At 40.9% G+C, this 25,125-nt stretch overlaps 1 protein-coding gene across 1 annotated transcript in view; it reads right to left on the minus strand.

The window, feature by feature from the left end:
* LOC141020452 (BCAS3 microtubule associated cell migration factor-like) overlaps positions 1-25,125 on the minus strand; it is a 119,232-nt gene that overhangs the window by 34,136 nt on the left and 59,971 nt on the right. The window contains exons 14-15 of the mRNA XM_073495539.1: positions 13,905-14,038; positions 8,463-8,802 (exon numbers count right to left, since the gene is read on the minus strand). Coding sequence (XP_073351640.1) covers positions 8,463-8,802; positions 13,905-14,038 — 474 coding nt within the window. The remainder of the gene's footprint in view (positions 1-8,462; positions 8,803-13,904; positions 14,039-25,125) is intronic.

Consider the following 25,125-nt stretch of genomic DNA (forward strand, 5'->3'; position numbering starts at 1 on the left):
CTGAGCTCTCCGTTTATTGACTCAAGCCGAGCTGGGCTCTGGCTCCTCTGCCGACCACAGGGAGAAGCCTGCCGCCGGAGCCTGCAACAAATACAAGCCGCTAACACTAGCTTACCTTTGATGGCACACAACTGTTAAATCAAATGTACTGAGTAATGTACAAAGCCTAATCCTCTTGACTATATGGCAGGTTGAGGGAAAAATGCTTTTAAAAGAACATCTGCTCCTTTATGAAAGCTATTTGTCATGTCCTATTCCCTGCTGCCTTGTAATTTGCAGGGTAAATTATTAGGATATATACAGTAGGATTTGAATGGGATGTTGCGTGTCCAATGAAATACATGAATTTTGACAACAAACTGTCTACAGAAAAGAAATCTTCATTTTAACAGTTTAAATGTTAAGCATAATATCTACATTAAAAAAGGTCTTCACTTCCTCCATCATCTTCTAAAGACAATAATGACAGAAGGAAAGAAAATGCCTAGAAGAAAAAGATTACAGCTGAGAGGTCTCTACATTCAACAAAAAAGTGTTCAGACTGCCTCTTAAAAAAAAAAGGAAAAAAAAAAAAAATCTCCAAAGGAGGGCTGCAAGTTGTTTTAGCTGGAGGAAGTGACCATTCATTAAAAAAGCCAGAGAAATTTCCCCTCTCTTTCACTGTTGTTAGATTTGTATCAAGGCAAAACCCTCGCAGCACAACTCAAGCTTTACAACTCCTTTCCTCCGTCTACACAGCCCGGCTGCTCTGCTCCTCCCTCTCCACACTACTGACAATCCTGACCACACAGCGCCACACGGCGGACAAGTCTGGTACTAAAATACAGGGCTGCCACTAAGCTTTAATGTAGAATTCAATGACTCTGGGTAACTATAGCAAAAGACTTCAGTGAACTATGATTCATGTATTACCCCTGCTTTATCAACGATTTCCACAAGATTTTTTGTATTCAAAACAATTTAATGTTTTGAAAGAACAAATAAATAATTCACTTCTTGGAAAATTAATTTTAGCAGTTTCGAGTGACAAATGTATTAACCATTAATGTTTCCTGATTATCCACAAATTCTTTGACTGTTCCTATTTATTTGTAGCTTCCACTGAGACACAGACGCACAACACAAATGTCCACGGATAAAACAAAGGAAGCAATGCTGTTGTCACTGATAAAACGTGTGAACTACATGTCAGGGGTGAGTGTGCCCGGATGCATGCTCGCAAATGCATGAAATATACAGGACAAGGTCAAACAGAGGGAGGCACTGACAACGTTGGTCCCTGTGGAAATCCTGACCCTTCTCTATTCTGTATGACCTCTCCACAATTATACCAGTGCCGATGCATACACAGGGCAACATATTTCTTGCTCAAAGGAGAGACAAACAGGAATAATTTTCATTTCTTCTCGTCTTCTCTGTGTTATGTTGTGCTACCTTTATAGAAAACTGAAGCATACCATCACTGTGTGAAAACCAACATATGACAAGGATATACCTGGTTGTATCTGGCCATTTTAGGTAATGGTAAAAATCAGTGAGAAGGAGGGCTTTAAGGTAGTATTTACATTTTAAAATGACTTTTGCATCAATGTGGTGAAGTGCCCTGAACTATAAAGATGTTACTTTCTCTGGATAAACAAGAAACAGAACAGACATTCACATTTGGTTAGCTTAAAAGCCATCGCTGACCGGACATTCTCACTACCATGTCCTTTAGGAGCTTTCCAACATATGATGTGATCTTTTTCAGCAAATAGAGTTCTCTTTAAATGTCTTTTAGTTTAAATTAAATTCTTTCAGTCTTAACTTTGTTAATGGACTAAAGATTGAAGGTAATAATATGAATTTCTATAATCATATCAACTACAATGGGAAATATAGCTAAGAAAAGAAGTTAAAATGAAAGCTCAAAGTTAAAATTAACAAACTTGGTGAACATGTGGGCCTGTGATGGCTTTACGAATGCTGGTTAGCTCAGTCTCAGGCTGGACACTGATCCAAGGCACACAGCTCATCATGATGACTGAAATCTGGACAAGTAATCTATCTCACTGTTTCATACTGTTTACACGTTTTTGAAATGAACATGCTAACTTGCTCTGTTAAATCCATCTTCTATGTGAAAAAGAGATTTCAACTTCAACTGCGCTCTGTAACTGTTTAACTAACAGTAACTATACTTTCAAAAACAGGGTCACAGTGAGGTCATGTACATACGTGTCACACACCAGCAGTTATGAGGTAATGTTTCCTTGGCATCGACCTCTGCAGAGCATTGGTGTTTTTCACCACACGACGATGACTGACGAAAGGGAGCGCTGGGGGGGAAGGGGGGGGGGATAAAACAAAAGTCCAAACCTAAATAAGCAAGCCGTCAGACTCTAATAGCAGAAAGGAAGTGCCCCTTTATCAACAAGTGAATTAACAGTTTCCCGTCACACCTTGTTTTTTGCCTCCCCCTTTCTCTCTGAACCAGCGCCAGGGCCCAGATGGCCCCGTGATCGGACCACCAGGGCTTCTGCTCGGTGAGGAAACAAATCTGTTGCACTGACTAATAGCCTCGTGTTGATGTTTTATGGTTGGGATGTGTATGACCAGCGCTGTGTATACACACGAAAGGCAGCCATGCATGGTAAAAAATGCACACCAAGTCATAACTGTCATGAGAGTGTCGCAGAAAAGGGAAAAGCAGAGACATTGAACAGTATTTCATGTTGAAAGTAGACAAACTGACTCCTGGTCAGTTGATAAAAGCCGGATCTCCATCTACTGCACTACAGGGCAAAGTACAGCCCTCCACAAAGAAATATGAGGGCAGATCAAATTAAAATATCAAAGATGGTTTTAAGATTATTATGAGTTGTTTTTGGAGCACTCGAAACCTGTTTGCACTGCACTGCTGTATTATACAGTCCTGTGGCTGGATCTGAAAAACATCTGAGTAATAAAACTCTACAGTGGCTGCCATATTCCTGGTATAGCCTCAGCAACCCTCTGCCCTGTGCACAGAAACTGCACTTTCTAATCAAGCCTTGTATGCGCTGGGCCGCAGACAAACCGCGCTTTACAGTATGGGACGGATACATTATGGGTCATCACCTCAAATGACAATACAGTGATCATACAGAGGAAAGGATTTGGGAAAAAAGAAAAAAAGGGGGGGAAGAAGGTGGGGTACTATATAGAGGGACGTAAATAGCCATTCCAGTTTTTAACTGTGACAAGAAGATGGCCAATTGCAGCCTCTATTTTTAGGCGTGCTGGCGGCCTAAGCTGCCAGCTTTGAGAAGGATGTGTACTTTTCTACAGTTCCTTCCCAAAAATCAACGCTGTCCTCGCTGGCGACAATCACAGAGCAGCTGTTGTGGCTAGGTGGCCCGGCCCCGGGTTGCCTCACCCTCCTGCTTTCTGCCAGCCGAAGAAAACCGCCTTCACTGCCCAAAATTCACACCCGGTGTGCAAAAACAGGCGGAAGGCAGACACAAAAGCAAATGTGACTCAATGTGTTTGCATCCGGTGAAAATTGCGCAAATTATGGAGTTTTTATCAACGCTGGTGGCAGCGGTAGCGGTGGAGGGGGCTGGATTTCTAAATTTAAATGTGGCAGGATGTCTTGGAGCCAATTTATCTTCAAAATAACAGGCACACAGAGACCTACATGACCTTGCCCCACAGAGGACTCAATGCTGAACTGATAATGACCTACTGAGATATGCACTTTTTGGTACTTTTGCACCATATAAACATATGCTTGCTTTTGAGGCTGAGGATCATCTTGTTTTGGTGCAAGAGCTTGTCTGACAAGTCTAAGTCTGCCATTGAGTTAATTCTCAACACCCAGAGAAGCCCCAAAACTTCCACTGTACAATTTATGAAATTGCATAGTGCATCTGGTGATGACCCTGCTGCCATGACCATATTATTAAAAATGACTGCACTGCAAAAGGTGTGATTCAAGAAAGTAATATCTTATTACATTTAGTTTTATAACTTTATTTTTATTCAAGCACAATGTAACTGATTTTCTAAGAAATCAATATGATTTTCCAAATCGAGCTGATGAGAAACCAAAGTGGATGAATTGCGCTGAGTAGATTAATTCAAACATCAGACCAATGTTACCACTAAGCAGGACCAACACATTACCAAATTAAGTTTTCTTCATAACAAAAGTGAGATATGTTCTGATATAATATCAAACTGGGAAATAGCGTTTTGAAAATCTTTACCATTGGTTGAGATTTTGTAAAAACAAATGCTACAACTAATAATGTGGTAGTTATAATGATTACATTTTTGATTTACTGCTTTTCATGATCATAGTCATCAGCTCTTAGTTGGAGTGTGGAGCGAGACAGATTTTGACTGAAACAATAACTAATGGATTTTGTAACTTTTCATTTTTAGAGTGAATCAGCTTTTGAAGATCTACTTTGTGTCAAACTCGTTTACACAGACTGAAACTCAGTAATGGTACATTTGGAAAACAAAAAAGTGTCACTACACTTGCAATCATAATAAAGTTGCACTTCAGGCAGATTTCTACACTAGAATTTAAGTATTATCAAAGCTCCTACAGGAGCTTCAATTTCCTGTTGATTCTGGCGGCCCCTCTGGACTGAACACGCATAGGATGAAAAAGAGCAAACATTGTTTTAGCACGGTACCACCAGACTACAGAACAGCTGCTTTCCTTGGGCTTTCAGACTGCTCAATTCATCCTCAACACTCCAACATAAAAATAGTTTTAACTTGATGACTTATCCAACCTGGTCACCTGACACTCTCGAAACAAATTATGACAGCCTTATTTTAAAAGAGCAGGGCTTGAACGTAATGTAATATTCACTGATTTACTGATAAGTGCAGCTGTGGTGCAGTGGCAAAGCACTCTGCTATCATCAAGTCTATGGAGATCCTTGCACTAGCAACTTTAAATATATGAGGGGTGTGTAATAAAAGTCAGGAGCTTCTGTAAACCTCTGTGTGCATTACAGGCTTCTTGCTATCCCACGTGAAAACATAGAATTCATCTTCTGAGAATTGATGATATATAAACTCCTAGATTTGAGATTAGTTAAAAGGCTAGATTTTTGTTTTTGGTTTGGTTTGTCTGTTCTGGCCTACTGTAGAATCATGGTGGTGCAACGTGGTGGACTCTGTGGAAATGAATACGCAACAATACGTAGTTTCAGGTGACCAAACACTAATGAAGACATAGTTATGGATGTTATATTCCATTTCTGCCAACAGAGTCCCTTACCCCTTAACCTATAACTGCTTATGTGAGATTTTGTAAATAGGCCAATAATATATTAGTTCCTTATTTCTGAAATCAGTTCATACATGTAGCACATTTTTTATCAAGCTGAAAATGGGGTGCATGTACTGCATGTGCTGTGTGTGTGTGTGTGCTAGTATTACCTGCAGCGTGGGTTAAAGGGTGCAGGTACTTTCAGATACATGTCTGATGTGATCACAGTCTCCAACCACTGATATACATTTACATTACAAAGTAAGGAAAGGTCACATTTTAAAAAGCGTAAGACTACCACTACTAGTATATGAATGCGAATGTAACACTATAAGTACACAAGGCTGGTGACTCATAGCTCAAACAGTAAGGTGCTTATCAGAAAGAGAGCTAGTGTCTGTATGGTATGGTTGAACACCTTAATAAAATTGGTGTGAAACCTGACTTCAATTTCCTGTGGACTACATTATAAGCTGTTGTTATTATAAACTGAGTTATGAAAACCTTCTATGAGTCAAGCAAACTCTTCACTGCAGCTTCACTGTAATCGTTCATCCTGACCAGCTCCTTTTTTTGTATTTTACTATGAAAACAATGATCAGTTCTGTAGATAGTTTATCTTCTTCATATGTACAGACACACACACACACACACACACACACACACACACACACTCAATAAGGTATCACTGTGAGGACTAATTGTTGACAGGTGGCCCTAATGCTCTCCTTTGAATCTAAAGTGTGATTTACGACCATGCTCCCTGAGACCCTGGCTTTCAGCGCTGCTACTACAAACTTATCTTTCTCTCCCTCTGTCTGTTGCTCCCCCTCCGTCATTCCCCCTGCTCTATCTCTCCTTCATTTCTCTCAATTGCACCTCATTACTTTGCTCACTCACTTTCACCTCCTACCCCACTTTGATGTTTCTGTCCCTCTCTGTCTCTCATCGCAGCAGAGCAGTGGCTTTCCAAAGTCAGACATCCTTTTAATGTTTGATGGCCTATTTTTCAGCGTGGAGGAATATGTGTGTGTGTGTGTGTGTGTGTGTGTATTGGTGTAGGGGTCACAGAGGGGTCTGGGTCTACACAAGGAGGACAGGAGGGAGAGAGGAAGCAAGGGTGCTGTCTTTCAAGAGAGTGTAAGTGTATGTGTGTGCGCATGCACGTGTACGGCTGTGGGTGTAGTGTGAGATCTGGGGAAGGCAGGTAATAATATGAGTTGACCTTGACCTCATGGTCCCAGCATCTTCTGTCACCTATTCTGGCCAATATGACGACTGAAAAATCATTTAAAAAAAATAAAGCTTGGGAACAGCTAAGGGGAAAGTATATTGGGGCCATGAAATGCACTTGTAAAGGAGGGATGAGTTAACCTGGGAACCGGACGATTCTGCGAGTTCATGTTTCATTTGCTCTGGCAGATGCATCTGACCAAACCTTACCACACCAACTTATATAGGACAGTAAAATTGTGTGGAAAAAATATTAAAACTGCTTCGATAGAGGTAATAGTTAACACATCCAAAACATGATGGTTGGTTTTAGTGGAGGGGTACCTGAGTTCATCTTTACAACAAAATCCCTAATGTTTGACCAGTCTGACTACCATTGCGGTTTTTTCGTGTATCCCAGTAAACTGCCACGAAGCTTAGAGGAAAATTGTAGGGTTTAGGGGAGCGGATCTCTCTATATATTCAACAGCCACCTGGATGACCTGAATTTTACACTTTCTATATCTTAAAAATACTATTTTATCCTTCATTGTTGCAATATTGTGATAGGCTAAAGATCTGGTTTCTACTCCAATAATCTAGAAACCATCTACTGCAACGAGCATATAAAAGATGTTGTGAAGTACGTTCTTCTATGTTATGTAAAATTGACCATTGGTCACTTCTCAGTCATTAGGTTCTGTGTATATCAAGTTCTTGACCTCACCCTGGCTGAAGTACGCCTAATAAAAATCAGGGATATTCCTGGAAACCCCATGACTAATGAGAACTGTGATATTTTACACTGAGTAACACCTCTGGGGTCAAGCAGTGCGGCTGACACAAAGTGTGTGTTTATCAATGTGTATCTATGTCAGCTGTGGACACACAGACAGTGTGAGCAGCATGCACTGGTGTTTGACAAACAAGGGAGACAAGGTTGTGGCAGAACGATCAGAGTCCCTGGAAAAGTGCTACTAAGGTGACCACTCACTGGAAACACACACACACACACACACACACACACACACACACACACACAGACAGACAGACAGACAGACAGACAGACAGACAGACAGACAGACAGACAGACAGACAGACAGACACACACACACACACACACACACACACACACACACATTTGGATTGGACTTGACTGTAGTCTGAGGCAACTACTTTACTTTGAATATTGAAACTATGCAACTCTACAGTGGTTTTCAGCCTCTTTCTGCTCATTATGCATATTGTTTTGGTTTTAAAGTACAAAAAAGCTATGATGAACAACTTACAGATAAAGAGCAAGATAAAGGGAAAATTAATATTGGACTTCATTCAGCGGTTGGCCAGAGACACCCAAAATGAATGCTATTGTTTGCTAGCACACAATGATAACAACTTTGTCTGTCAGGGAAATCCTAACTGCACATTCTTGACCTTGTTTTTATTTATTTTCTACCCCCCGTGGCCAAAACTGAGTCAGCTATAGATCATCAAATTCAAAAGGGTATTTTTTTCCAATTAATCGACAACTATTTTGATAACTGGTCATTTATCAAGCAAAGATGGCAAACATTGTGTGAGATAAATTGATGTTTTCTGACCTTTTTCTCACGTTTTATAGATCAAAACTGATTTACCTGAAAACAATGAGATTTATCAGTATGAAAGTAATGGTTAATTGCAGCCCATCTGATACATACTGATATATTTTCTTGCAATCTACTGTATATGTTGTTTAGATCTCCGCTCCAAAGCCAACAAATACCAGTTGATGGCTATCTGACCAGCCAAAAGTATAACCTAACGTCAATCATTAATACAGTTAATGAAATAAATCATATGTAGAGTAAAAACCTGAAGTATTTGGTCAAAACTGTTAAAACTGCTTAATAATTCTATCAATTTGTAACATGCCATAATATCACCATGTGAACTCAAGTTCAACAGACAACAACATCAGTAAGCCCTTCCCTTCTCCTCCCTCCCAGCTTCTCACCGTGCAGTGGAGACCCAGAGGGGCTGCTGGACAGGCCAGGTATGGGGCTACAGCGCCCCCCGATGCCGCCGCCACCTCCACCCAGGATGCAGCCACCTCCTCCTATGCCTCCTCCACCTGCTCCTCCTCCTAATGCAGCTGCCCTGTTCAGCTCCTGTTCAATCTCCTCCAGGCCAGCGCTCTTTTGGAAGCGAGACATCCGGTTGACCACCCGCGGGGACATGTGCGTGCGGGCACAAGGTGGACCACCGTAGGGGTTGACAGGAAATACATGGGTGGTGCCGCGGAGGGTGCTGATGGCTACCCAGCGACTGTCCTGGCTGAAACACATGTCCTGGACCTGGACAGAAACAAGACAAGTTCATGAGGCAGGGGACAGAGGGTTGGGACAGTAGGAAGATGAGATACTTGAGAAATTACTTCACCATATTTGCATTCATGTATTCAATTTTCCCTAACCAATCAGACCAAGGTATCCTGCTGAATTCAAAGTAATTGTAAGTCAACACGAATGCGTAGCCACACCAAGTTACTGGTTTTGCCAGGATGTTAAGAGTGGAGTGGAGCAAAGTAAAAACAAACTACAGTGTCTGGAAATATCGACAGGACATAGACAGCCTTGATAGCAGCGTCTATCTTGTCTATAGCGGTTGCCATTGTTGACATTAATCCTCCTTGCAGTGCACAGCTTGGCAACAGTGTTAGTCCTGCCCATGGCAATGATTGGCTAATTAATTAGTCCCCACTCAGTGCTCATTGGGCTGATTACTTTTTCAACGAAGAAACTGCTGGCGCCAGACAAATCAGTCAACTTGGTAGAGTAGACGGATAAGAAGGTCGGAACCCAGGCAACTCAAATGATGTTTAAATTTGAAATGTAGAAATGTAGAAACATGCATAGGAACGTGCATTAAAAAAACGCTCTTATAAAATGCTTTACTAGAATTACTATCTTGCAGTTGTATGCTCCCTCACACCAGCTAAGTTGAAGTTTACATCCACGTCTATCCAGACTAATTTAATATATGTAGCCTATGTAGTGAAGACATTGACAGAATATAATGAAAGGTAATAATTTGTCCTTAGCAGAATGGAATGTATCACTATATTGACATGTATGATTCCAATGATCAATTTGCATTGAGAAACATGCTGTCTTCACTTAGAGAGGAGTACAGAGGACTTTGTCAAATGATGGAACGACAATCACCTCAAGCTCAATATAAGCAAAACCAAAGAGCACATGGTGGATAACTGCTGTTCATCTATCAGTGTGTAAGTTAATTGAGAGAAACAAAAAACAGTCTCTTTGTATGTGTTCATGTTGGCCAATAAAACCGATTCTATTAGAACATGAAGAAGTTACAAATTCTGAAATGTGGATGTTTCACAAAGTAACCCAGCAGCACAGAAGATTTCCACAATCAACACAGTTTCAAGGTGGGCATCAACAGCTGCTGTCACCTATTCAGTATCTGACCAAATTAGAAATATGGTCACAATCTCCCCTTCTGCTCCTGAGTTATGGCATTGAATAACTGCCAGAAAAGAACACTTTGATGTCACAGTGAAGTTGACCTTTGAATGCCCTTAATGTGTTCCTGAGATATCGCATTGACAAGAATGGGACAGTCGGACAGACGGACAACCCGAAAATATTTTTTCCAGCTGTGTCTGTCGCCGGCACAGATATATAAAAATGGTGAACAAATATGCATCTTGAAGGTAATCACAATCGACAACCAAAAGAACTAGTTCGCTTTCAACTTATTGTCTCTAATATATACATGACTCAGTTACTTCTCGCAGAATAATTGTAACCATCCTTGGACAACCACTTACACACTGTACAGCGTGCTCGCTAATTCCCAGATATTTGGTTTGGTTTCAGCCACTCCATTCAACTTCTCTTCATTGCCATTTTGTGCAAAAGTAAAATGAACAATCCTTTTATATATTTATTTTTATTCTCCACCACTCAGCATAGAGAAATACAGTATACACAGTGAGAATAAACTGCATCAAACTCCAGTCTACCAATATTAGCGTGACTAGGATGAAGTGTTTATCACACAGTTAAACAAAGCCTGAGGTACTTGATAAAAGTCTGACAGGGTAAGAGAATTAAACAATAACTTTTAGCACAGGTAAAAATGAGCTTGTTTGGTGGTAAAAACAAAATAGTTGATGGCATCCTTTGTTAGTCCTCCTCCTCAAACAGTGACCGACTCTCAGGGAGCAGACACTTGAGAAGATAGGATCTCTCTGGGCATGTCAGACATGCAGGAAACCAGACAGATAGGCTGCAAGAGACAATACAAGCAAAGGAGAGTGGGAGAGAGAAAATGAAAACAGACAAAGGAGTGACAAAGGGTGACTGATGAGGTGATAGTGTGCTGAAACAGCATCTATCATTCGACATGCTATTAAAAATAGCGGCTGGGGCAAAGTGAATGATACTGGAAGAAAATGAAAGGAAAAGGTCCAGGAGAAAGTTTAGCCGGCATGCAAGTCAGCCAATCAGTGAGACAGCTCTGTACCTGCAGGCCTCTCTAATCTTCTGCCAGGTCAGACTAGGTAATTGTCCCCAGCAATGACAGTTAATGGGGCATCCTCTGCATACCAGACAGCAACTTTTCTTCACAAAAATGAGTGAAAGAGGAGGCCTGACCTCTGCTCGGGCTGATTAGGGATGGCTTGGAGATGAGAAAGGGCTACTTTGTCTGTGTCGTAATTGGTCGTAATAGACCTGTCAGAGCTCCAACTGTAAATGGGTGCCTGGACTTGACTGTCAAATCCATTTTATCAGGCAGGGGATTACCTGAAAGGTTGCTGTGATTGTACAATCATAGTGTGACAACTATGCAGATATCAAACAGCTGTCAAATGTTATCTTAAAAAGGTGGAATGTGACTGTATTGAGTCACATGCATGTGCAACTGTGGAGGCTGCACATTCCAGAGAGGGAGGAAAGCTCTCCCTCCTGTCCTCATACACAGAGTACTTGATGACATTCCCGGGAGTCAGAGAGATGCCATAAAGACATGTTTAATGCTTTTGACTTTGTTTAATCAGTAAAACTGTTCGAGAGACTTAGCAACTCCGTTCACCTGAGAGGAACACTGAATGACTGACAAGGATGTGACAAAGATGGACAGATGAATAAGACTAAAGAGAGAAGACGAACATACACTTGTAGAGAACTCAAGTGTCTCTGCATTAGAAAAGGAATACAAAGACGATGGCAATGACAGAAAGAAAACCAAAAGCAGGTTGTTTGGTTGACTGAAACTTTATTCCTCTGTTTTATTAATGTACTGAACAGCCAATATTCAATGCCTCTGTATTCAGCCTATAACTGATTAAATAAAATGTATTAAGGGATGGACTGATTGGACATGTTTTTCTTTTTAACAAAAAAAAATATTTATACATGTATGTATGTTTGCAAGTATCTATGTATGTGTGTATGTATGTGTGTGTGTGTGTGTGTGTATGTATGTGTGTATGTGTGTGTGTGTATGCGTGCGTGCGTATGTGTGTGTGTGTGTGCGTGTGTATGTGTGTATGTTATGTTACATTCAGTGTGACTCACCTCACGTTACCTCACAGTGTCATGTTAATGTCATTAGAAAGTACAATGTTTCTGCAGTCATCACATTCAGGTTTTAATGCCACAGCATTCCCTGGCCTTATTTTATTTTTTTAAAAACTATCAGGTGTCTATATTCCACCACCACAATTATGGAAACCATAAACCACACCTTATTTACAGAAATTAGGTTCCTGTATGATACCAACAGTAGCCTGGTCACTTAAGTGCATCTAAACACACGATTAGACATGATCAACCTTTGAAATCCATATCACTGTAATTACAGCTGGTGGTGCAGGGCTGTAAAGTTTGTGCCACTCCTGTAACCTCAGTGACTACCGTTCTCTAGTTTGCCTCGTGGCTCCTCTCTCATCTACATTCTGGTCCTCCTCCAGCCCCTTACTGCTGTTATCAGCTGCAGGTCTGTTTACCTGGCCTCGGGTCACTGACAGCCAGCCGCATGTTTGGTCGCCGGAGTCAAGGCGTCTCTCCACCCACCTAACTGAAGACTTTATCACTCTCCACTGCGCGTGTGTGTGTGTGTCAGCGCGCGTGTGGTGATAACCCCTGGCCCAAGCACTAGGCTCAGGCCAGCTTTCAGTGTTTACAACGGGCCTGATCAAAGCAGGCTCAGTGTGCAACCGGTCAGCGGACCTGCTGTTTGGTCATACATTAACTATAGGCAGGCTGTGAGAATGATGTGTGTGATAGTGTGTTTTCCCAGTCAATAATCCTGAACCGAACAAGGTCTGAAGTAGTTTTGTTGAGTAAGCACTTCTAACTTGCATTGCAAAGTCTGTCACAGCTGAGAACATAAGAAAAAACTCAAAGGAGACACAAAATATCTTAACCTGAAAGGTGAAGAGTCAAATTAATTTACATTTCCTTGTTCAGCTCAGAAATAAATACACAAATCAACTATCAATCAAAATGTAGATATATTGTGTATCCAGTACCCAGTCTACACCAGAGCATGCGAGTACAGCATGAGCAAGTGTGGAGCACGAGTGGGAGGATTCTGTATGGTGCGCAGTGCGTCTTTTTGTCAAAAGCTGGAGTGTCGCCTTCTCTTCCACTCAATCCCACTCCAATTTAGTTTCAATACCACTCACACCTTAAGTCCAAAGTATGCCTGACGTTGAAAAAACATTAAAATACAATGCAGATTTTTTTGTTTTTTTGGAGTGAACTGTGAGCGATTTGCACGGAGTGAGGTGAAATCTGAGTGGAGCCCAGAGCAATTATGAACAGAACGGCCTGGAGCAGCTTTGAGTGAGGGAGTGGGAATGAACAGCTCCATGAGCGAGGAGCAGAAATTAACACTGTTCCACTCTGTTCACATGCTCTGGTCTATATGTAGTGTTTTAATTCTTATTTATCAAGATGTACTACCATTAAAAACAACTAATATAGTCAAACCACAACATTCACCAAATACTAACAGTATTATCTGTTATTAATTGCATTATACTGTAACGTCCCTTTTCCTGTGCGTGCGTGCATGCGTGCATGCGTGCGTGTGCGACAGGAAATCAGGAACCCATTGGGGATAAAGCCTTCTTTAGATAAACCTACATGCCAACTTCAACACGCTTGATTTAATTAGGTGTTGGAGAACCGTTTAGTAGTGTGTGAGTATGATGTGGGTATGGGAGAGGAAAAGCGACACTATAATAATGTTAATTAACAACTAACTAGACCAGAGAGGTTTTGGTTTAATCCAAGTCTAAGCCATTTGACTGCTTTTCTAGTACTTACAACCATTTCCCGAATGTCAAACTCTAAATGCTCATTACAGTTTAGAGTCGTTGATGATTGCAGTGTGTGTGCATGTGTGTGTCTCACACCTTGGCCTCAGTTTCCCCACGATGCAGTGTGTAGAGATGATGAACGGCGCTCTGTGAGGAGGCCCATGGGTGGGTGAGAATTTGGAAGACGTGAAAATCGTGGCCCAGAGTGTCTGCAGTCACCAGCAGCATTCCTACAATAAACACAAACACACAGTCATCAGCATTAGGAATCACTCCCACCATATTGGCGTCTTTGTTTTATTCTGCTATGAATTTATAGTGTTTTATGTGTAGTTTTTGCTTCACATGCATGTGTTGGTTGCTTTAATAAATGCTTCATTAAGTATTTGTTAATAGTGCCTAATGCTGAGATTCATTTTATTCTTCCTCTGCATGCTGGTTTCCCATTTTAGTAACTGTATTTTCATTTTTACAACAATTTGTATTTTCTTATAGTATCTGGTAGATTTATCCATATGCTGGGTCCCTAAATAAGATGAAAAAATAATAGCACATATGAATGCCACTTTAAACAGTAATCCTTGATGACATCAGGGTCAACACGTCAGAAATTGCTTTGTACAGTTCGTCCCCAGCATAAACTAACTCTCCGGAAACCCAGAGATCCCAAATTGATTTGAAAAGACTTTATTTACACTCTCGACTCGCAGTCAAGCTTGTGTACCCACTTCAAACAGTGTGCATGCTATTACACTTTTAGCTTAGCAGCTAGAGTGACTATTTCAGCTTTAAAAGGGTGTAGAAAATTTCAAAAAATTATTTGGGATCTCTGGGTTTCTGGATACTTGGATTACACTGAACAACCTACATGTGAGTTACCGACATGTGAGTTACATTGTCATCTTCAAATGCGGTTTCCAGTCTTCCAGTAGATATATTTAATTTATTTTATTTTGTATAGACAAGAAACTGTACATTTATATTCCTGTAAAAGTTGACCAAAGATACGCTACAAGTATGCCAGAGTGTTTAGAAACTTCCACTGGTACACTGGTGTACTGATGCAAAGTCAGGCCAACCCAAATATTTAAACTGTATTTTACTCCAGCAGCTCACACGAAGACAGCCACCACTACCAACTGTGCAGGACACATGCTAGACAGCATGACAGAATTACTGTGCCTTTAAAACAAACAAACCAGCCCATTAAAACAAAGCCAGCTATCGTTTGTCGTTGTCATAAAATGCAGCCTTCTCTCGCATGATAGCTTGGTCTGGTTAAAAGCAGGGCTCGAGTCGTGTGCTACTTCAATGACAGACAAGATGATGAGAGTCTGTAAAAGAAAGAATCAATGTATTCATACATCATTGTATGGCCATGGGTGTGCGTGTGCACAGTGAGATTCACCGAAACACTGAACCACAGCTCAGCACAAGTGTAACCCCCACTGACAGGCCCATTCATTTGGTCCCGTTTTATTTGAAGCTCGTCAAACTCCAGAAAGTATAGGCCCTCACCATAAACAACATGCTCAACAAACCACACCAGAACAAACCCAGATCTAAACTGGCTTGGTTGGGAAAAACGCTGCACTGCTTTTCAAGCGCAACCCAAAACCCATCCCCAGAAGCCTTTTGAGATGTCACATACAAACCCGTAGATTGGGTAGTAACTCAAAATGTTGGAAACGCATCACTGATAGAGTGTAAGATTTGAAAAAAATGTCCAAACCTCTGTCTTTTTGACGACTCCCAGACATAAATGATATTAAAGTAATTAGTAATTTTCCTCTGAGTTTTTCCCCATGGAATCTTTTATGTGGAGGCTGCAGTAGGTTTTAATTAGTGGCCAGGCTTTATTGGGTGGCATGTCAAATGTGAAAAGAGGAGGCTGTAATGGCATGAGATTAAAAGGATTCAGCAACACGTGCGAGGGAGATGGAAAACACTCCCTCTCTGGGGAAAAAACGCCAAGTGTGCTACAAAATTTTGCACATTCACTCAGAGTTGAAAGGTTTCCTCTTTTTTAAGATTTGTGTATGACTGAGGAACAGTTAAATATAAAGATGATGAAGAGGTGGAATGAGGGAGGTACAGAGTGGATGAGTGATGGGGTCATGCAGATTATCAGAGGTGGAGGAAGGGAAGCAGAAGAGAAGCCAAGTGAAGTGTGCATTAAGACAGTGGTTAGCTATTCATGCTGTATCAGAGCGACCAGAAAGCCAGAGAGCTAAGGCCCAGGGCCTGTAAACTCTTGAAAACCCACGCCCCAAATGAGGTGCCAAGCCACAAGAAGCATTTGCGTCAACTGGGAATACAGAGAAAAAAGGGACGGGGCCCTTCTAATTATAGAGTCTGGAAACGGAAGCGCAGGGTGATTAGGAGTTGAGGCGCTGCGGTCTGTTTATCTGGGAGCTTCCTCTCTCTCGAACCCTCTCTCCCCCACACTCCACTCTTTCTTTCTTTCGTCCTGCTCTCTCTGTTTTGGTCGGGCCCCGCCCATCCAGTGGCTGGAGAGTCTGGCCCTTGGGTTTCTGACAGATGAGACTTGGCCGCTGTGTTTTGGCCAGGGCCGTCTTTTCTCTTCTGCTGATGGTAGAGTCTGGGCTCCAAAAAAGTAACAGCTCAGAAGGGCTGGAGAGCTTTGTGAATACAAGTGCCCGAAGACTGGGGGTTTTGTGGCCTTGTTGAAATACAGAGGCCCTCGCCGTGAGGCGTCAGTCGGTTAGCCCGCGGGAAGGCCAAATTAAAAAGTAGCTGAGCCGCTCGGCGGGTGAAAAGAGAGGGTTTCGGGGAAACCAGAGACTGGCCGGAGCAGGGTTTGACACGTCCTATTTATAACACCTCGTCCCAGAGGTTACAGTGTTATTTACGATGTTTTAGTACCAAAATCGCTGGCACACGCACTTAGACATGCGCTTAACTGGAAGGGATGACCTCTAATTTGCCATGTGTGCGAGACATGCGTCCGTATGGGACATGAGGGAAGTGATATAATCATTTCCATAAATATCTGCTTTTGCTTTCTTTTTTTCCCCCCCAAAAAAAATCTTTTTGTTTTGTTTTGCTGCAGGCTTTACTGTCCCATCTCTGACCATCCAAACAGAAAACATCTGCTCAATCCCATTAATAGTAGGAGGATGTTTCATTTACAAAGTGGTGGGGCTAGCTTTATTCTTGACAAAGGCAGATGGGATGAGGGAGTGGGGGAGAGAGAGACAGACAGAGAGAGAGAGAAAGAGAGAGACAGAGAGAGAGAGGAGAAAGCAAAGACAGAAATGGGGAGAGCAACAAAAAGGGCGGTGATTTCCCTACTTGGCAACACAAAAGGCCACAACAAAACTAGTCCACTTTTTAATTAACAACACTAGGCTCAAGAAAAGCTTTGAAAATCGGGAAAATCTCAAATTATAACCATGTGGAAGGCATAAAGCTTACAAGATGGAGTACTTGGGGGACTCAGATAGCTTTACTGTTACCAGGATGCATAAACTTCAGAGCAAATGAGCCCAACACACAAATGAAAGACTATCCATTGCAAGACGAGGCTTTGTCTTCAGGGCTGCCAATTTCGGGGGAGGGATCGGACTCTTTGTGTGTCTGTATGTACTTTCACATATGTTGGGCATATACAATACAAATTCTCTCTGCATTCTGTATACACAGCTAAAGTGTTAGGGTTGCTATGGGTATTTCGACCACCTAGGAACCATTAAGGATGATTATCTTCTCACATTCCTCCCTCCATCCATCCACCTCCACATCGACCTTCACTACCCAACAATCCACCTACATCTGTTGTCTTCTACAGTTAAAACTGAGAAATGTACTTTCCTTAAAAGAGTGCCAAGAGTTTGGCCTTCCAACTATGAAGTATTCTGAGGATTACATAGGTAAAGTGAGAGATTAATAGGTATGTGTTCTCTTCTTAACCACTGCAAGGGCTACTCGCTACAGTGCTAATTGAAGGAGGGAGGAGAGCGCCCTACTAATCCTCTCACCACCACAGCACCACAGTAATATATGAGCAGTTTTATATCCGCTGGGCAGCAGGGTAGGCATTAGGGTTAGTCAGATGCTAACGAGGTCAAGCCAAAGTCAACCACCTCTAATATGAGAGAGGAGCTACAGTCAGACTAATTACATATTTATTTTAGAAATTATCAACACAAACACCTGGTTTTATTTTTGGCCAAGAATTTAATTGGAGTTAATCCAAGTTTGTATGTGTTATTATTATTATTTTAGAGGTTTTCTAATTAAAAGTTTAGTTTAAATGTTGTGTCAGACATTTTTCTAGACTAGCAAGTGCCTGACCGACAACATTTAAGCTAAATACAAAAATATCAATATAAATATTTGAGTTTTAAAAATCTGGTTCACAATATATTGGTCTATATTAATTTCTTTTCATAACATGGATCCCTTAAAAGATAATTATGGTTTCTAACAGTTTGAGCCAGCTTTTCATACTTAAAGTAATCATTTTCATTAGATATGATAAGATTTCACTCAAAAAAAGAACTTATAGAACGTAAAATTTGGAAACTCAGTAATGTCGCTACAAGAACTTCCAATGGGGCAAGAAGCATGAGCAGTAAGACAGCTAGGCAGGCTGTGAACAAGGCAACGGTTTAGTCAGATTATCTAAACCCTTTAGTTCAAGGTGAAAACAAAAATGGCTGCAAGTTGGTAACAATCCCTCATTGCACAGGAAAACTTTGTTAAGTAATTTAGGCCAATGCTGAACTGGAGGAGTCAGTCTCTAATCTATGATGGACGCTTATAACAGACAGTTTGGGTATAATTTTCTCATGGAAAAAGGTTTGGCTAAGCAGGAGTCTGTTAACGACCGCTTCTGTTTCTTGCCTGATTGCTCTCAATCCCTGATCTCAGCTAATGACTTGATGAAGATGCAAACCAAGAGAAACAATGACCAAGCCTATGCAAATAAGATCTTGCTTGTGAAAAATTAGAATCGTCAGTTTTTTTAGATGTTTAGTTGTTATTTTGCCAAAGACATTTGTGTCCATTTTTGGACTTTTCTGGCACCCATTACAGACAGGGTGCAAGCTAACACTTTAACTAAGTAGCCACTGTAAAGATTTTGGCTAAAAAGAGTGTAAGTAACATGTTTTCAAATCAATTGGGGACTTCCGGATAAGCTATGATCAGCTGATAACATCGACCTGAACGATGTCCTCATTGGGCTCTACTAATATCTTAATAATAAAAAACGTGCAGGAAATAGTTAAACCCTAATTTATTGATAGTAAGCTATTTTAAAGGCACATTCATCCTACTAGACAGATAATTCTGGGGGATTCAATGACCTTAAAGAGTAACGTAACACCCTCTGAAAATTTGGCTTTGTTGACTTTTAGTAGTTTAACTTCTCACCTGGCTGCAGGTGAAACTCATAGGTGGGCTCAGTGGATGTGGTAACAAGTTCAACAGGCCGAAATTCTGACTACACCAAGGTGGTAACATTTCTTGAAACTTGGTAGTGAAAATGGAATTTTGGTAACTGAATATTGGCACAATCCCTCACAGATGACGGAAGGTGACAGTCAAAATATCCTAAATATAACATTGTGCTTGCTCTCTGGGTTTTACAACAATCTCTCAACAACAAATTATCTTATATCCCCTCTCACCCATACTTCATTTTACAGAAGGACATAGTCAGGGAAGGAGGATCAAAAGGAATGGGGTGGATGAAGTGAGGGTGAAGGCTGCAAAGAAAAACAGAGAAAACAACAGAGGAAAAGAAGGGGAAAAGGTGCTTATGGTTCATTTGATGTACAACAGGCTGAAACCAAGGGTTGTGTTTTTCTACGCGCTTCACAGGCAGACCACCTGTGAGCACTCAGATATTAATAGATATGAAAAAAGGTGTGTGTGGCTAACCTAGCGGAGAAGCTGCCATTAGTTTGATATTACTATGCTGGAACACCAGCTTTTAACAGGGCAAAACTCACTTGGCTTTAATGTTGTGCCGACACACAAGGGGCAGGCACCGTAGCGGTCAAGTTCACAAAGCGTGACTGTTCTCAAGGCAGAGCTCCAGGCTTGTTCTTTCATCACCTTAAGTGGAAAACACACTACTTAAGTCTGTTTTTATGGAGCATTTACATATTTGCACACTTCCTGCTAGAATTGCTTAAAAGAGGAGAGACAAGGTTTTCTTTTTGTCAAATGCCAGAGGACTGTTCAATGGGTACAACAGAGGAGAACAAGCTGCATGAGGAGGTGAAAACGATAAGGAAGCCACTGTTCACCTCACCTGTAAGAGTTCCTCCACCAAAGCCATAACCCCAATTTACTGCCACTAATCCAAATTCCCAGTGAATCCTAATACTCTTCATTTGTGTTCTTTCTGTGGTTTTCCAACATTGGACAAACATGTTCTCACAGCAGCTTAGAGAGAACTTTAACGCCAGGCGTCTTTGATGCCATGTTTAAAAGCCCCAAAACAAATTGCTCCTGTCCACCATCGCCTGATAAAGAATTTGGGACTGTGATCAGAACTTAATCCTCTTTCTGAGCAAACAGGCAGACACTGAGGCTGGAGAGGTAAGCTCCTTGCATTTACACAGGCTCTCTAAACTTCTCAGACTTCTGTTTCATCTGTGTTAACTAATGAAATCCCTTTAAACATTCACAGCTGCTGGTCATAGGTAAGATTTTACAGTGATCTGATTGTCTAGAGATATAAAAGAAAACAACTTGTAGGGAACTGTGTGTGGCTGCATGAGAAGGTTCAGTTGATTAAAATTTAGGTTTTTGTGAAATATCTAAAATTTCTGAATTGCAAAATCAAGATTCCTGAATTATAGCATAGGCAAACACAACGGCTTGTTGTTCTCAGTCAAACTAACCATCTCATGGACCATCTGGCAAATTAGCTCACAGTCATGAGTCACAAACAGTCATGTAAACTTCAATGTGGACATGCGTGCAAACTGAGTAGCTGAAGGATCTACCAGTCATGACAGCCATGCAACTGGTGCTGCTCCGTTTCTCTGGAATTCATAGTATACAGATAATGCCAGCTTTGTAAGTTCTGATAAAGAACACTTTGCCCATAATTTCAATCATTTGTCTTTTTAGCAGTGGGAGTTTAGGATTTTGGTCAGTCTGACTGTCCATCTAGCTGGTATTTTGGTACATGCCAAAATATGTCAACATGAATGAGCCAGATCGCCATGAAATTTCTTCTGTATAGGAGGATAATCGTCCCAAATCCCAATGTTTTGATGACCTCCTGACCTTTCTCTGAGTGCTAGAATAAGGCTAAAAATTCCACATTTATATAAAAAAGGACAAAATACAATCAGCAGTGTCATGAAATGTACATGTTCCCCAGAGGATGAACCCATTTCATTTTGGACATTGATCGAGGAAGGGCTTGAGTACTAAAATCCTTGTCTAGCAGAGTTGATTTCCTGAACACATCGATAGCATGAAATAATTTTATTTGACTGAATGGAATAATTTCATGTTACTATTTGTGATGTGCTAGAAAGTATGGAGCCAGTGTGTGTCATCTGATTCTGTAATACTCAGTGTGGCAGCGATGCTACAAGATGTTTTTATGCTATTAATGCTATGTGTTTAGTTTGTATGAAAAAAATCAAAATGAGATGAGATAAAATTGCGAATAAAGACTATTAGTCAGAGTCGCACAGCTTTCTAATTCCTTTCCATGATGCCAATGCAAACAAACCAGTGAGCAATTCATGGGAACAAGAATCTTAGCAACTTACCTCTTCCCCACCAAGCCACCCACCTACACACATACCAAAAAGAAGTTACAAATGACCTGCGTGCTACCGCACTGTGTGGGCTGTGAATGACTCCACACTGCTGAGGTGTCTGGTGTGTTGGTGAGTGTCAGGCATGAGGGAAGCTGGGATGAGTCTTTCTCAGCCAAGCTTTCCACAAGCCCTGAGTCATGGTCACTGGTACAATGTCTCTCCTTAGTTTTGTCCATGTGACCACTTATCACTTTTTTCCAGATGAAATCTATTCATTATTTTACATTATTATTTTCCTGAAGCCTCGTCTCAGCTGAGTTAGACTGAACTTCTTTAAGGAAATCTGCCTTCAATATTCAGTACCTAATGTGTGATTGTTAATGGAAATGTGCCTATTCTCACTGTCACTGGATGTACATAATATAATATAATATAATATAATAAACCTGTTAGGGTGCATTTGGTGATCCTGTTATTGTAGCTTTAAATTGCATTTTTTCACATTCAACATTTTAGTACAGGAATAGTGGTCTTCATAAAACAGTATGCTGCACTGTGAGAGTTTGCACCACTATGTTCCTTATCTAGCTGTAATGCTGTTAGACATCCTCAAACAGAAAAAAATTACTTCTCAGGGCTACTCATCACTTCTAGTCAGCACTGGTTTTACTTACAGAATAACTGGAAATGTATTATGAGTTCTTCGTTCTTGTTGTTGAAGGCGTTTTTTGTTTTTTTTCAAATAGTTGAATTGCTTAAAGTTGACAGATAGATCAAGCTTGATGGGCCTAACAAGATTCTCTTATGAAACATTTCACTAATATGGTGATGGTATGCAGAAACTTTATCCAGCGCAGGGAAAGGTTCTTTGACCATATGTTCAGATTCAAATCAAATTTAAAGAACATTAAGGCAAAGGACTGCTGCTCCTCTTCTTCAACCAGAGTTACTGATGTTATTTCTGAATTACTTTACTGAGCATTCAGTCAGTTTCAGCATTGACCACATTTTGTGGATCACCCGATGAATGAGATGGGGATGTGGATGGGTTAGCCTATAGCGGCCTATAGAGTTATACAGCTATTATTCACCTTCTTTGCTGAATCATACATTTTCCTTCTGCCCCAGTTGCAAATTTTCTGTGAATGGCTACTGGTCCATGTGCAGCAGGTCATGTGCTAAATGTTCATGGTTGAAATAAATTCTTGGTCTCCCCATCTCGCTAGCATGCAGAGTACTACAACGCTGCAAAGTTGGAGGTTGGAATTTCCAGGCTAAATTTCTAACTTCCCAACGTCCAGGTGCATGACAGTAAAAGTTAACCAAAAATGTTGGCAACTCTCGCATGTGTACACACATTTAAACCCCAATTGAAATGAAGCTTTATTGCATTTACAATCAAAACAGAGGAGGAAAAACATGCCATTATGCATTTTATTTCACTGCACTTGGGAACCTTATTAATTCACTTGCCTGAAACAAATGTCGTCGTCTGCAAATACATCGTACACCAACCATGTGTGCTGCTATTGTTGTGTGACGTCAGACAACTGCCTCATGAAGTCAGAGTAGACAGGTTTCCCCTGAGTTTTCAAGTCGGAATTACGATTTTGAGTGGTGTTCCATTGTACTTTTTCCAGTAGGAAGTCAAAGATTTTCAAGTTCTGAGTTGTCTGGCTTTGACATTTTCTTTAATAAAAAACTTAGTTAGACAATGTTAAAAGCATTACCCAACATTATTGCAGTCTAACTAATGTTCAAATTTAGAGGAACAACCCATCTTATCCCCAGTCAAAATACTGAAAAAGGCAAGACAGAGAGCCCTGCAGAGTAGCTGTTGTAAATCACATCAGAGCAAGCTGTGAGTGCTAATTACTATCTTGGTGTGAAGACACAACTCAATCCATTCTAAATGTGTGGCTATAAATGTGTGGCCGAGCAAAGCAGCTTGTGTGTGGGAATTCCCCTCATGTTCAACATGTGCGTGTGGGTCCAGGGTTTTTCGGCAACGGCCTGGTTTCTTTCACACATCAGTAAGATGGAGAGACAGAGTTATTACACCATGGAGAGCTGCCTTCACGGCACAGCTGCCTCAATGGTCAGGCTCAACGGGCCAGGCTATTCATTAGACCGGCCTGTTACTAAACCAGGGATATGGTTTATGGGACAGTTCCATGTGGGGAGAGATTCAGTCTTGATTCATCTGCCATAACTCCTGGCTTTGATGGGGTATTCAAAACTTCCATATTCTGAACATTTAGATGGCTAAACAAAAATTAAGTTCTTATTCTGTGGCAGCCTGCCTAGTTTTATGAGACTGAAAAAGTTAATGAAAGAGATTCCTCACGTCACAAGAAATAAACTGTACCTGCATCCAGTTGAAATAAAATATCTTTTTCTGATGATGTCAGTACAGACAGCAAGAAAGCTGACCAATTCAGTTTTACTGCTTTTAGACATCAGTTCTATGCATATGGAACATCCATGCCAGACAATATCCAAGTACACAATGTTGTGTATAAGAGAAGCTGTTAAATACTTAGTACTTAGTGCTGTGAAAAGTACCCAAAAATCTATATTTGATATACATAAGACATCATGTTAAAGTAATACCTTCTGGCTCATATAATAGTTTAAGTCACCAGTATAATTAGTACTTGACATAAAGTCTTAAACGTGTCTGATATTAAATTCACTTAAGTATCAAAAGTAATTGTCTGATAATAAAAGTACTAAAGTATCAAAAGCACACAGATCCAGCTATTGTATATAGTATTCGATTTTATCTCTTTCATTTTGAGTCAATTTTTATCTAATGTTATTTTATTTCATTGTCTCTCAGCGATGCTACTTTTGTTTCTTGTGCTGTTGTGTCATATTGAATTTCACCTACGGGGATCAATAAAGGTACATCTTATCTTAAATCTTAAAAGTACCAGTAAAAGTAGTTTATACATACATTATTTCCATGGCGATGGCAGCACATGTAGATGTAGCAGCCAAAAGCTCCTTCGAACTCTAATGAAGCACACACTACTGACAATGTAAAAAACATACATCAACATCATCAACATTGGGAAAAGAAGTGTGGGGTGAGAATGCGAGAATATTTCCTCCAATGGCATCTCCTGAGCAACCAGCCAGACCAGTGGGACAAAATGTCACCGAAAGCAATGCGATCACACCCGGAAGAGAGGAAAGAGAGCTGCGATCAGAGCTAAGCTGACTGGACTTGGTACTGAAGTTGTTCCTCTACAAAGCATTCTTCTGGATAATGTCCAGTTGCAGGAGAATAATGTGGATGAGGTGCAACTCAGGCTCATTCAGCAATGGGAAATCAGAGACTGCTGTGTGCACATCTTCACAGAGACGTGGTTAACTCTTCAACATCCCAGATGAAGCTATCACAACAGCTATTGCACAAATATTCCTGGCAGCTCAGATCATATTTCCCTGCTTCTTCTGTCTACTTACTCCCAGTTGATCAAGAGGGGTCAAACAATCAGTAAAAACTGACGGATGGATGGATGAGGCTACAGCAGCTCTACAGGACTGAT

Source organism: Pagrus major, chromosome 2, assembly GCF_040436345.1.
Source record: "Pagrus major chromosome 2, Pma_NU_1.0".
NCBI lineage: Eukaryota > Metazoa > Chordata > Actinopteri > Spariformes > Sparidae > Pagrus > Pagrus major.